The sequence below is a fragment of the Pituophis catenifer genome, unplaced genomic scaffold (genome assembly GCF_029215685.1).
Source record: "Pituophis catenifer annectens isolate HBS135680 unplaced genomic scaffold, rPitCat1.0.hap2 SCAF_1, whole genome shotgun sequence".
NCBI lineage: Eukaryota > Metazoa > Chordata > Lepidosauria > Squamata > Colubridae > Pituophis > Pituophis catenifer.
Genome location: NW_027256881.1, coordinates 55,633,622 through 55,646,617, shown reverse-complemented (window position 1 = coordinate 55,646,617; position 12,996 = coordinate 55,633,622). Strand labels below are relative to the sequence as shown.

The 12,996-nt window shown below is 36.4% G+C and overlaps 1 protein-coding gene across 2 annotated transcripts; it reads left to right on the top strand.

Moving 5' to 3' along the window:
• Positions 1 to 6,545: 6,545 nt before the first annotated feature.
• On the top strand, positions 6,546 to 12,463 carry MRPL33 (mitochondrial ribosomal protein L33). Of its 2 annotated transcripts, none has more exons than XM_070949757.1 (4): positions 6,546 to 6,618; positions 9,704 to 9,725; positions 10,445 to 10,551; positions 12,225 to 12,463. In XM_070949757.1, coding segments are annotated over exons 1-4 (180 nt in total). In that variant the 5' UTR covers positions 6,546 to 6,617; the 3' UTR covers positions 12,275 to 12,463. The 2 variants fall into 2 exon arrangements, with proteins under 2 accessions (XP_070805858.1, XP_070805851.1); XM_070949750.1 differs by having other exon boundaries at positions 6,557 to 6,670.
• Positions 12,464 to 12,996: the final 533 nt, after the last annotated feature.

Genomic DNA, 12,996 nt, shown 5'->3' with positions numbered 1-12,996 from the left:
TTGTATTTGTATTGTTTTGCAGTTTGCTAAACTGCAAAACAATGGGAAATTACTTGGGAAATTGAAATGAACTCTTGTTGGGAATTGTAGAAAAAGTTCATGCACAAACATCTTGCATTCAGTTTTTACTGAGTAACAGACAATTAATAGCACAAAGAAAATACAAGCACCAGGCCAATATTTACATTGTTCTGGTATATTTATCATCTTTTCTCTCTCTTTTTAATATTTACCTTAACAATGTGGTTGCAGGTGGAGATTTTTTTTTCCTTGCCAGCATTACAGGTGACTCCCTCGGTTTCTTATTTGCTGCCAGGAACATAACCACACCTGTTTGGCAGTGAATAGGGAGCCTGTTACATCCTGAAGGCACAAAGTGGATCAAGTGCACAATGATGATTTGAGTAAATAAAATTTAAAAGGGAACATTTTAAACAAACGTGACAGACTTTATGTTTTCTGTACTCAGGAAAAAGGCTTGATGCGATCCCAAACAACTCCCTTTTTCCTCCCTGCCCCCTCTCCAGTATTTTCCCTGTTGGAACAGGTCATATCATCTTCTGAAAAATTATCAATTATTTAATACTCAGTTCTAAAGATCATTGGTTTATATTGCTAATATGACTTTCACATGGCCTAATTTATGGTATCCATTCTTTCTTTTTATTCTTTTTTTTTTCTTTCCTAATTTCCTAATTTTATTTGGAATTGTAAAGAGGCTGAATTTTCACAGCACGATAAGCACATTTTTAACCATTCTTTATTGAATACACAACTGGATAGTTTTAATACAATACATTAAGTCTTAGAAATCATGATGACTGTATTTAGTAAGCCAAAAACCAAACAAACTACATTGTGGTTTAATGTGTCGTATGAATCGGACCAGATTAAGAGCAAGAAATGGAGAAACAATTTAGATGTGTACTACATACTTACCCATGGTTAAATTAACTGTGGTTTATACAGCCCAGGTTTCCAGGTTTCCCATGAGAAACACTGAACCATGAAGTAAACCACATTAGCAGCAATTGCATCATCCATTTAGTTAATGGAGCCTAAGTAGTTCGTAGTTTAGCATGTGTAAGAACATAGTAAAATATTAAATGTGAAACCTGTTAGGAAGATTAAGCTTAATTAAACCAGGTTAAGCAAATCCAGCCAGCTACAATTTGACTTAAATATTTGTATGACTCCATTCCAGTGAGGTACAAAAAGGGGACACTGAGACCAGTCTTAATGTAAACTGTTGAGGGGATTCCAACATTTACAAAGAATGCTAACCATACACTGGAACAAAGGATTTAATATATGAGGTTTCACAGTATTAACAAATTCAATGGATTGCTGTATCTCACTGGAACTCCAGAGAAACCTATAATCTCAAAGGATTCTTGGCAGAGACCATAAATAACTGTCTGTTCCTCACTCCAGGCCGACAAGAAAAACAAGTCTCCAGAGCTTTAGGAAGAAAAAAGATTACCATCTGAATCCATTTCTTGGCTACTGAAACGAAGTCACACTTATTAGCGAGCTCTTTGTCATGCATTAAGAAGTATTACCTGCTAGCATAAACAATGTGATAGAAACTGTAGGATAAAGATTTACTGGAAGAAAGGAATCCTTCTGGCCAACCTACAATCCATTAGAGTTCGAAGAAGGAAGATCTAATCCTATCTAATGTACCAAAGGGGGGAAATCCAGATAGATTCAATCTCAGCATTTCCTAACATGCCTTTACTTTTGCTTCTATGAACAGAGTGTTCTTTAATGTTGATGGCTGGATTTGTAACACATATACAAGCCTTAAGGGAGAACGGCCATCTGAAGTTTTTGCCATCCAGGGTGGTGCTTGGGACTGCTGTGGGAATGGACCCTGGTAGTATCAGGCATGTCCTGACGCCAAGTTTGATGCAAAACATATCTATTCTCTTGAAGGGTACAGCTTTAAACAGAAGATAACCAAAATGGGGAAAAATATTTCTTCTTGTTTTTCTGGCAACTAGCCTGAAACAAGAATAAAATAAAATGTCTTCTAGATCAGTTTTGTTTTCCTCTCTGGTCACTTGGCAATCTAAGCTGGAGGAATACCAAGATCCAGCTACAGGAATTAAACCCGCATTTGCTCACTGCAGTAATCCCCTTAAAATCTAGCTTTATTCTGGGCATATACAGAAGATTTTTTTCTCCTTTTCATAATCCAGTATAGTTGGAACAGGATTCAACTACAGATATAAACACTACCATGTTATTTGTGTTTCATTGTATATCTCCCTCTGTATGACTTAATGTTACTTGGCTATTTCTGAAACTGCCAATGCACATTTAATGTATTTTTATAAAATGGTTATATTCTTCATACTGCAATGTCTAATCAGAAACCCAAAGATGAAAGTAAAAAGGCTGGTTTTAAAAAAAATCTTAAAAAGTATTATTTTATTAATAATTCTGTCCTACGCCATGATTATCTGGGAGCACATTATTGAGATTTCTATCTTTGGTTATGTCTCCAATTATTCTTCAAATTTCTGGTAGATCCAGGCTGCATCCAGATGCAGCACTGATCTTCTCAATGCTGCACAACATAGATTTTGTGCATGTGTGCATGTGTGTCTGTTTACAGTAACATTGTTGGAGTGGAATGGCTATTTGATTACTATTACTGAACATCTGCACACACCAGCATGCTTTTTTTCCACCAGTTGCTGATACAGAGAATGGAACTGCTGTGTCAACATTTTCACATTCAAAGTGCCCCTTTTTTCTGTTCATGGCCTGCTACTATATGGAACAGAACTGTATCTTTAAATTAGTTGAACAAAAATACAAGAAAACATGAGAAAATTGTAAAACAATGTACTGGGTCACTCTAATCAATTTAGATATATTTTCTATTTCCTAGGGAAATAGGAATATTTTTCCTATTGCAATGTTTTTTTTTAAAGGAAAGAGAAAAAAGTAAACCCAGGTGCCTGTAAAATGTAATCAATTTTAAAAGTATTTCCAGAGATTTGCTTTGGTATTTGATTCAGATTTTTTTTATTTTTTTTTGAAGGAAGTGAGTCAATTTCTTTCCTAGTCTGCTCTACTTTATTTGACATTGCAACTAAGCTGGTGTTTTCTTTTGAATCACTGCACTTCTATACACCCTCATTTTCACACTGGCCACAAGGATGTACAAATGACCGCATGCTATTAGTGACATCATGACATAGTTCTGTCCTTACTTACTTGAATCCCAACATCTGATGCAAGTTCTAAGTAGGCGTCTTTGCATCATGACACATGTTTTATTGCTTGCCAACTTTCCTCACTGCAAATGCCTAAGTATTTCATCTTATTTCCTAAACTCAAACCCGTCATCACTCCCTCCCTGACTCCAAAATTAAACTTTGATAGGAGAAGTCTCTGTTGATGATTTCTTGAGATGTAAAATTGTTTAATTCATAATTCCATTGAAATATTTGTTTTATATTCCTATCAGTAAAAATGTAATCCTAATATTCAAATCTTATTTCAGCCTGTTCTCCAAATGAAGTAAAAAATCTCCAGTGGTTGGATTGCCTCATTACCCTTAATAATATCTCTTCTTTTTTGATATTCCTGGAAGGCTATTCTTTATACAATAGAACTAGATTTGAAAAGGACTGTTCTGAATGGTGATACAAGATATGTAACAAACAGAAACAAGGCACAACATGTAAAATCAAATCAGAGAGGCCTCTAAGAAACCTCTCAAATTGTCGTTGAGTGAGAATGTCATGTTACTCCAGAACTCGGTTTTACTGTCATCTGTTTTCATGCCACATAACATCATATTAACTAGTTCTTATTATGCATTTGTTCTTGGCCTCATTAACATGCATTCGGCATGTCAAGATGACATATTTGTTGCACCGATAACTGCAGAACATTCAAGGACCTGGAACATTATTATTAATTCTTATATTAAATTTTTGCGTGTGGGGAAATAATTACTATATCCCACTCTATTTACTGTGGAACAGCCTCCTGCTGTAGCATTTATTACTTGATGAACAAGCAGAATGAAAAATACCCTGATTTATCTTCCCAGACTTTACCTCTTTTAGTTATTTAGGTTGGCTCTGACGAAGACATAGACCTTGAATATGTTATAGTTATATAACATAACAACATAACGTAACGTAACGTAACATAACATACCATAACATAACATAACAACATGACTAAACATAACACAACATAACATAACACAACGTATAATTATTTAGTTATAGACTTCTATTTGATCAGTCAGATAGTAACCAAGGGCTTGCAGTGCAGAACAAGGTTTTGCTTTCCTTAAAAGGTGATTAGAGGCTTATAATATTTATCTAATATAGTTTATTATGTGCATGTGCCTATAGGTTGAGCATAAAATGGAAATTCACAGCAGTAATGTTCCAGTAGATTTCTCTCTCAAATTTCTACGGGAAATCTTAATGACCTAGAATTTCTTTCCCAAAGCTAACACATATATTTGTACTGTACTTTCTAGTACAGGTCCTGCTGCCCACAAGATGGATAAATCCATTTCTACAGCTTAATCAGCAAGGAATGGGGATTCCTTGCTGATTTATGAACCATCCTAGCATTCTTAAACCATCCTAGCTCCTACTAAAGTATTTTATCTAAACATTGCCATCAATCAAGTGGTAATTTTACATATCATCTTTTACATGATATTCCATAATGGAATACACACTGACAGCTCTATTGAAAGGCTGTATTTGCATGATTGCTTTAAATTCAACTATAAACCTCATTTAACATGTACTACAACATCCTCACTAACGTCTGTTAGTATCATCTACCTACAGGTAGTCCTTGCCTTATGACCATGATTGGGACTGAAATCATAAGTCATTGAGGTCATAAGTTGAGGTACCCATGTGACCTAGTGTGGATAACCTATGTGGACTTGGGATGGAATATGATGATCTAAGATGGTCCAAAGGCTGAAATCTCAGTTAAAGTTCTACTATGTTCAATAGAATTCATATTCTAGTAACGGTAGAGTTGCCACTTTAGGGAAGTTTTTGCGGTGACATTAACATTACATTAGTAGCAGCTGTGGAGGCGCAGTGGTTAGAATGCAGTACTGCAGGTTAACTCTGCCCACAGACAACAGTTTGAATCTGACGGGCTCAAGGTTGACTCAGCCTTCTATCCTTCTGAGATCTATAAAATGAGGACCCAAATTGTTGGGGGAATATCCTGACGCTGTAAACTGCTTAAAGAGTGCTGTAAAGCTCTATGAAATGGTATATAGATCTAAGTGATATTGCTATTACAGGTAGTCCTCGAGTTATGACTACAATAATTTTCCACTATCAAAGTACAGATATAAGGATTTTCTTATTTGAACAACTGTGAAGTCCTTGGTGTTCTCGGAGCTTCGTGGTTTCCTTGCAGTCGTTTCATTACCAAACTAGGCAAGCTCATCATATTTACACAACTGTTTCCCCAGCTTTCAATTCTGTTGACACATTATGAATTGCTATGCAGATGTGCCTTTCTGTATCTCAGCTACATGCTTTCCTGTGTCCCTTCATGCCTGAGAGGTTTGCTAGGTTGCAGCTCTAAAGGGTGCAACAGACTAATTAATATTATTTGTTCGTTCTATGGAAATATCTAGGATCCATTTCAACAAATCAGGTGCTGTTTACAAAAATGTAAAGAAGGATGAAGCAGACTAAAACAATAGTGAAATAGAAAGGACCTGCAATGCATAGCATTGTCTCTAATGGACCACAAAGAAGAATTCGGTAATGGATAAGTTCCTCTCATGTAATAGTTAGAAGTCAATATAATGCCTATGGAGATTCTCAGTCATCCAGGCCATGGTTGTCCCAAAGATATTTTTCCAAAAATCAACTGGACTTTATTGGTTTTTTTCTTAGAAAATGTTTTGCTTCTCACCCAAGTTTCTTCAGTTCAGTTCAGCACATTTGGGACAATATAAGTAGAAATGAATTGGGAATGACTAGCACATATGTGCGAGGGGAACTTTTACCTTTACCTTTAAATAGAAATTAATGGTAAGGTTTGCCTAATATATTGAGCTTCAGGCTAGCAAATAGTATTTTAGATTTGCATGAAATCACTGTGGTCGCAGTGGAATCTAGAAAACTGGGTAATCCCTAATCTGGATATAGATACATATTTATTAAACATGGACCCATGACAGTCTTGGGAAAAATTTGAAAAAGGATTTGTCTTCCTTCAGGTCCTACAACACTAGGTAAGTAACATATTTTCTAGCTGGGGTATTCTGCCTAGTGTTTTTATTTCAGCAGCCTTCGTATTAGTATCTAGTAGCAAAACGAAGCACAAGAAGTCAATATGAACCCCGGCGGCTAAAGGGTTAAATTCACGTTTGCCGAAAGAACTGAGAGACCAGCAGTTGTCAGAGCAACCAGGAGGGGGAGGAGCCTGCAGATTCAGGAAAAAAAAGAGGAGGAGCTTTACAAGAAACGGCCAGTTTCTCAGATTGCAGGGGGGCGGGCTTTATTGAGGCGGAAGTAAAAACAAAAACACCGCACGCTCCGGAAGTACTTAGAAGCGTTTAATGGCTCGATGGTTACTTGGAGTTGAGTGAGTTTAGTTGTCGGTATCGTCGTCGGCATGTTTCTGACAGTGGTCAATTGTGAGTTGACTGGGAGTTCCCTCTTTGGGGAAGTTTCGTGTGGTGCGGGCGCAGCAGTACCAAGCCTCCCTTGGTACGAAGCCTTTGCCCGGTTACCCGGGAACACGGCTCAGAAATCCGAGGTTACTCCTTGGATTAAGCCGTTTAAGATGCTTCTCTTTAAGGCTAGCGCTGCAAGGCGAAGTAGCTGCAAGGCGAAGGTCCCGTTTCTAATATCTTTTCGTCTGCCTGATTTCTGAAGGGTCGGCCGCCTTATGCAGGGGTCTCCAATCTTGGCAGCTTTAAGACTTGTGGACTTCAACTCCCAGAATTCCTCAGCCAGCACAGCTGGCTGAGGAATTCTGGGAGTTGAAGTCCACAAGTCTTAAAGTTGCCAAGATTGGAGACCCCTGCACTAATGATTTGCGGTCCTACATTGTGGTTACGCCAACCTTACCCATCATTTTTTTTTTTTTAAATTTGATTTATATGCCGCCCTTCTCCGAAGACTCAGGGCGGCTTACAATGTGCTCAGCAATAGCCTTCATCCTTTTGTATATTTATACAAAGTCAGCTTATTGCCCCCACAACTGGGTCCTCATTTCACCTACCTTAGAAAGGATGGAAGGCTGAGTCAACCTTGAGCCTTGGCGAGATTCGAACCCTGCAGTAATTGCAGGCAGCTGGTCTTAATAAGCTTAATAACAGGGTGCTTTAAACCCCTGTACCACCAAGGCTCTTTATTTGGGAATCAAGTAGAGATTTTATATACAGGTAGTCCTCGACTTAACAATCGTTCCTTTAGCGACGGCTCAAAGTTACACCCGCACTGAAAAAAGTGACAGCACCGTTTATACACACTTAACGACCGTTGCAGCATTCCCATAATCATGCGAGCAAAATTCAGATGCTTGGGTGGCAACCGGTTCACATTTAATCACCGTTGCCGTGTCCCAAGATCACGCAATCAACCTTTGTGACCTTCTGGCAAGCAAAGTCAAGGGGAGGGGAAGCCAGATTTGCTTAACAACCAGGTTACTAACACATCAACTGCAGTGAATCACTTAACAATTGTGCCAAGAAAGGTCGTAAAACGGGGAACAATTCACTTAACAAATGTCTCACTTAACAACAGAAATGTTGGGCTGCATTGCGGTCGTAAGTTGAGGACAACCTGTACATTAATCATCCTTTCTGCACAGAATGTAGGGTAAAGGGGGTTGTTTCCCCTGCATTCCTGAGATAGATTTGTCAGGGTTTATAACTGAAGTAGGGATAAGACTGAAAAAGTGGAGAATAATTAACAATATGGATGCGTGGAGGGAAAGGGTGCTTTTAGAAAATGTGGGTGGCTCATGCAAGAATCTGTTTGCATCTGTTTAATGCAGCTACGTCTTTTCCTAGAATCAAAGAGCTGTCCTATGCAGCCTTAGCAGAAAAAGGAGTTGCCTTCCTTGGAAAAAGGAGTTGTGATAACTGCAGCATGCCTGTCCATGAAAATTTCCTCAATTCCATATTTAATGAATAGCAAAGAGTTGCTGCATTAAAAGAAATGTCTCGGATTCAATTTTACAATCTGGAAATGCAACTAGTAAACCATGGTTTGATGATACATAAATTAAAGATATTAAGATATTGACTATTGAGCAAAGTTAGGGAGGGAGGAGTTGTAGCTGTTTCGATATTACTGAACTATAGCTGCCAGCAGCTTTAATAAGTATACATCACCTTGGATTGTTAAGAACTGTAACTCTAGGCAGTTCCAAAAAAACAGTGCTAAAAGCAAAATATAATGATAATGATAACAGAAAACAAATAACTATTAATAATCAGGTACTCAAGTTTATTGCAAATCACCAGATGAGAACCCTATTCATTCTAAACCAAATACCTGAAGAAAAAGCCAGGTCTTCACTGCCTTTTTAAAGGCTTGCAAAGTTTGAGTCAGCTGTAAATTGAGGGAGATAGTTGCAGAAGGCAAGTGCCACCACAAAAAAGTATGCTTCCTGGGTCTGATAAAATGATCTTGTTTCAGAGGTGGGACTAGGGTGTTGCCCTTCTGTTGAAGTGTATGGGACAGGCAGAGGATTTTCAAATATTCTGTTTTTGATTCTGTTTAGGAATTATTGATAACAGCCAGGAGTCAAAATACTTGACTTGAAGGCACAAAAAATGTATATCCTTTATATAGTGACTATATATAGTGACTATATAGTATATAGAGCCATTGGGAATAGCTGGCATACAAGCTAAGTAAATAAACTCTATCTAGGCTGGAATCCTTAAATTTGCATTAGAAAAGAATGTTAAAAATATGGGGAGTCATGAGTTTTCTTTGAATATTATTTAAATGGTTTTAAATGCTGCTCACTTTATTTACACAGTTGGATTTGCAATGTGTTGTATATGGGACTGCCTTTGAAAACAGCCTGAAAACTTTAGTTAATTCAAAATAGACTGCTTACTAGGCTAGATTGATCAGAGATAGTTGGTACAAACATGTCAGTTCTTCACCATCTAGACTGGCTGCTAGTTCATTTTCAGACCCAATTAAAAATATTGGTTTTCATCTTTAAAGTCGTAAACAGCTTAGTACTAGGTTACCTGAATGTGAGCACCTTCTCCTATATGTACTTACCTGGACTTTAAGATCATTTAATGAGACCCTCCTCTCACAAGGTCTTGTCACCAAAGGAGATGATGTAGGTGTCTACACGGAAGAGCCTTTTCTGTGGTGGTACCCCTTTTATGAAATCCACTCTCTAGAGGCTTGACTGACACCCATGTTGGTTGCATTTTAGTGCCAGGTAGAGATATTTCTGTTCTCCCAGGCTTTTTAACTGATTTAATTTCAATTATTAGTTTTTGGTTGACTGCTGTGTTGCTGCCTAGCTAATAGATTTTTTTAATATGTTATTTTTTTATTGTAAAATGCTGATAGGTTATTAGTTGGTTTAGCAAAATAAAATAAATTATATGGCAGGACTAATTTGGTGTATTGGTAAATAAATTTAAACATTTTGATATTTTTTTCTTTTTTGTTTGCAATGCCAGTGGCCAAGAAAGCCAAATCAAAGTAAGTAAACATTTGAACTGCATTTACTACTCTAAAACTGTATAGTTCAGATAACTGCTGCTATTAATGGCAGTTAGGTTTTTAGGATTGCCTTTTGTATCAAAAATAATTGTTAAGAAATCATAGTCTGAGATTATCTGAAAAAGAGCTGTTCATTTAAGCAAATATTAAGTGAGCACAGCTTTTCCTTTAATCTCTCAGGTTGATGTAGTGCCAGAAGTTGCAGAATTTAAGTGATGAAACCAGCATGTTTACTTATGTCTGTTATACATTTAATTTTTTCTATCTTTGTTAAGAACTAATTCAGTATCATATAGAATATGGCCAATTCAGTTCTGTTTAGAGAATTGCTTTCTTGATTTCAATATGGGTGATTATAATAATTTATTAAATTTATATGCCACACAACTCATTGTAGCACACAATGATGGATAATGGAACTACATGCACCTCTCATGGTGGAATGGAGAATTGGTGGGACGTACAGGGCTACAAGAGGAAAAAGAGATAGCTAATAAAGCCTTGCTTTTTAGGCATCTCATTGCAAGTAATTGTCTTATTAAAAAACCCCTTAATCTAAAATTATTAAGGAAAATTGGGGAAATTTAAGTTAAATATGTTAATAGACAATCATGCATGCACTACAAAGTCAAAAATGAATTACAGAAAATAATCATAGCTATCCAAATAAAAAGGTGTTCTTGATGTTATTATTCTAGGTATATACTTGTGAGAATGGTCAGTGAAGCAGGAACGGGTTGTTCTTTTAATGTAAAAAGACTTCGGCTTCAAGACAAGCTGGTAATGCTAAGCTATGATCGCTTTGGTAAGAAATTGAAGAGTGTTTTGTAAGGGTTTATAAATGGGAAGAATATTTTTGTATATTTGTATTTTTGAATACAACCAAAATACATGTTGAAACCCCTGGTGTAACATACCAATACTTATAGTATTCAAATGGTTTGAGTAGGAATTTTTGAGGCATTGAAATCTTAAAAATCTCCCAAACATTATGAAAAATATCAGACTTTGGCACATACTACAGTAATGGATAAAACTGAGGCCTTTTCATATAATACATTTGTTGTTAAATAGAAGCACTGGTCAAGATTGAATAAAAAGGTTAAGGTTGAAATAAGTAATGTGGTGATGTGCTGGCAGTAATCTTCCAAGATACAAATAATTTTGCAAAGATATTGAGACACAGAAAGGTTTAAGGAGGGTTTTCTCAATTGGAAAGAAAATTAAGTGTTCTGCCATAAATACTTGAAACTGAATGTCAGTGTCTGAGCTTGTGGTTCTTCTGGTCAGAGCAGAGTGATGGCCTGCATTACCTTGGTAGCTTGATAGCTATATGTATTCTATACATGTTCCCCCAATAATGCCTGTTGTACTCAACATTTCTTAAAAGAGCTGGCTCCCTAAGTAGCATCCCCTCCATAAAGTGTGTGATGTTCAACAAATCCAGTACAAATGCCTACAGAAAGTGTCTTGGAGCTTATGCTGTTTCAGCCCTTTAAGCTAGAATAGGAAACCAACGTTATGAATGCTAATACAATTTTATTATAAGAATCTTGCAAATCTGAATGTGCTTTTCCTCCCCCTTTATCTATAAGAGAACTAGGAAGGGTCAAGCCTGAGATGCTTTCTCAAATTATAATTGTGTCTTGGACTCAAATTTATTTAGTCTGCCCAATATCTTGGTTGCAGCTCTTCCTCCTGTTCTTCAAGGTTACTCTACAGCCCAATTCAGCTATTTGAATTCCTGCTTGGCAAAGTCCTTTCTCTACAAATATTTGAACTGTGTGCCTACATCCCTGAGGGAAGTTTATGACCCATTTTTAATTTAAGAATCATATTTTCTCAACAGGGCTTTATTCTTAAACACTGTGATTATACTTCAGTAAAGCGGCAATCCAATTTAGATCTGTTTAAAATGAGCAGCAGATGATACTGATAAATAAATAGTCAAGAGTCCTTCCCAAAACTCTTGATGTAGTTGATCAAATGATCCAAACAAGAAATAATATCTTGATGTAAACTAGAAGAAACTGCATATACTTTGCTTTAGATGAATTATTTTAGAAGTCATGTCAATGATACAAATTAGATTGGAACTGTAAGAAAAATAGGAAGAAAAAATATTCAGGGAAAATGTACAATTACTTATCTCAATATTTTTAAATTTTGGTGTTAAACCATTGAAACCTATAATTACATACATATTGATATTCTATTTGTTTCTTACCATTTAGGTTTCAAACCATAACTCTTTAAGTAAAAATAAGTAAAGTTTTCTTTACTTATTTTACAGTATTTGTAAAGCACTCTAAATGATATAAACTCTAGGTGGCCTTCAACATATTTGCTGTACATCACGTTCATATCCATTGTCATGTGATAAACGGCATGCAATTGAGCCAATCATTGATTTAAGTGTATTTATGTAAACATGGAAGTTGGCATAATTTTAGGGATTTTGTTTTTGTCTTTTCATAGTCAAACAGAAAGTTCTCTTCAAAGAGCAAAAAAAGATCTGTTCTGTGTAACTGATGCTTGGCTAAGAAGATTTGTGAAGATGTATACAAGGAAATATGAAGTTGGCAATGCTGAAAAGAGAAAACGAACTGAGGTGGTCAAAGTCAATTTTAAATAAAAACATCACTGAAAGATATTTAGAAGTTGGATCTTCATCAATAACTTTGTTTTTACACTTGTGAATTAAAACTGTGAATCTACTGCGTATATGTTTCATTTCAACACAAGAGATAAAACCACATACAAGAAGCTTCCTCAGTTTTTTGCACTCAAACTCTATAGATTGCAGCAAATGGTGGAAACGATAGTTCAGATACATCTGGGAGAAACAGGTTTATGGAAGCTTATTCTCGCCTAAGATTCATTCCATGTAGGTACAAAACTGAACAATGAAATAATCTGCCTAGCTTGATTGGCTGTCTTAAGGCTATAGGTAGGCAGCGGGATTTATATTGCTTTTTAAGGAATTTCATTTAGCAGCTACAGTTGATGGGTGTTTGGGGTTTTACTTGATTTATTATACTTTATTAGAATTCTGTATCGCTGCCAAGATACTTTGTTGTACACCCTCCCCCCCAAAAGACCACATCCCATAAACATCCATACCACAAACTGAAACAGTTTTTAAAAATTCATACCATGATTTCATCTCAAATATAAAACCTCTTCATCTCTTCAGGAGAGGTCTGTCAAATCCCCCATTCCATGCATGAGCAGGGGGTTGGACTAGAAG

What these genes read in the sequence shown, in the direction of transcription:
- MRPL33 (XM_070949750.1), top strand. Translation starts at nt 6,649, where the DNA reads ATGTTTCTGACAGTGGTCAATT. An exon ending in GTTTCTGACAGTGGTCAATT is followed by an intron (nt 6,671 to 9,703) that starts GTGAGTTGACTG and finishes TTGCAATGCCAG; the next exon opens with TGGCCAAGAAAGCCAAATCA. An exon ending in GCTAAGCTATGATCGCTTTG is followed by an intron (nt 10,552 to 12,224) that starts GTAAGAAATTGA and finishes GTCTTTTCATAG; the next exon opens with TCAAACAGAAAGTTCTCTTC.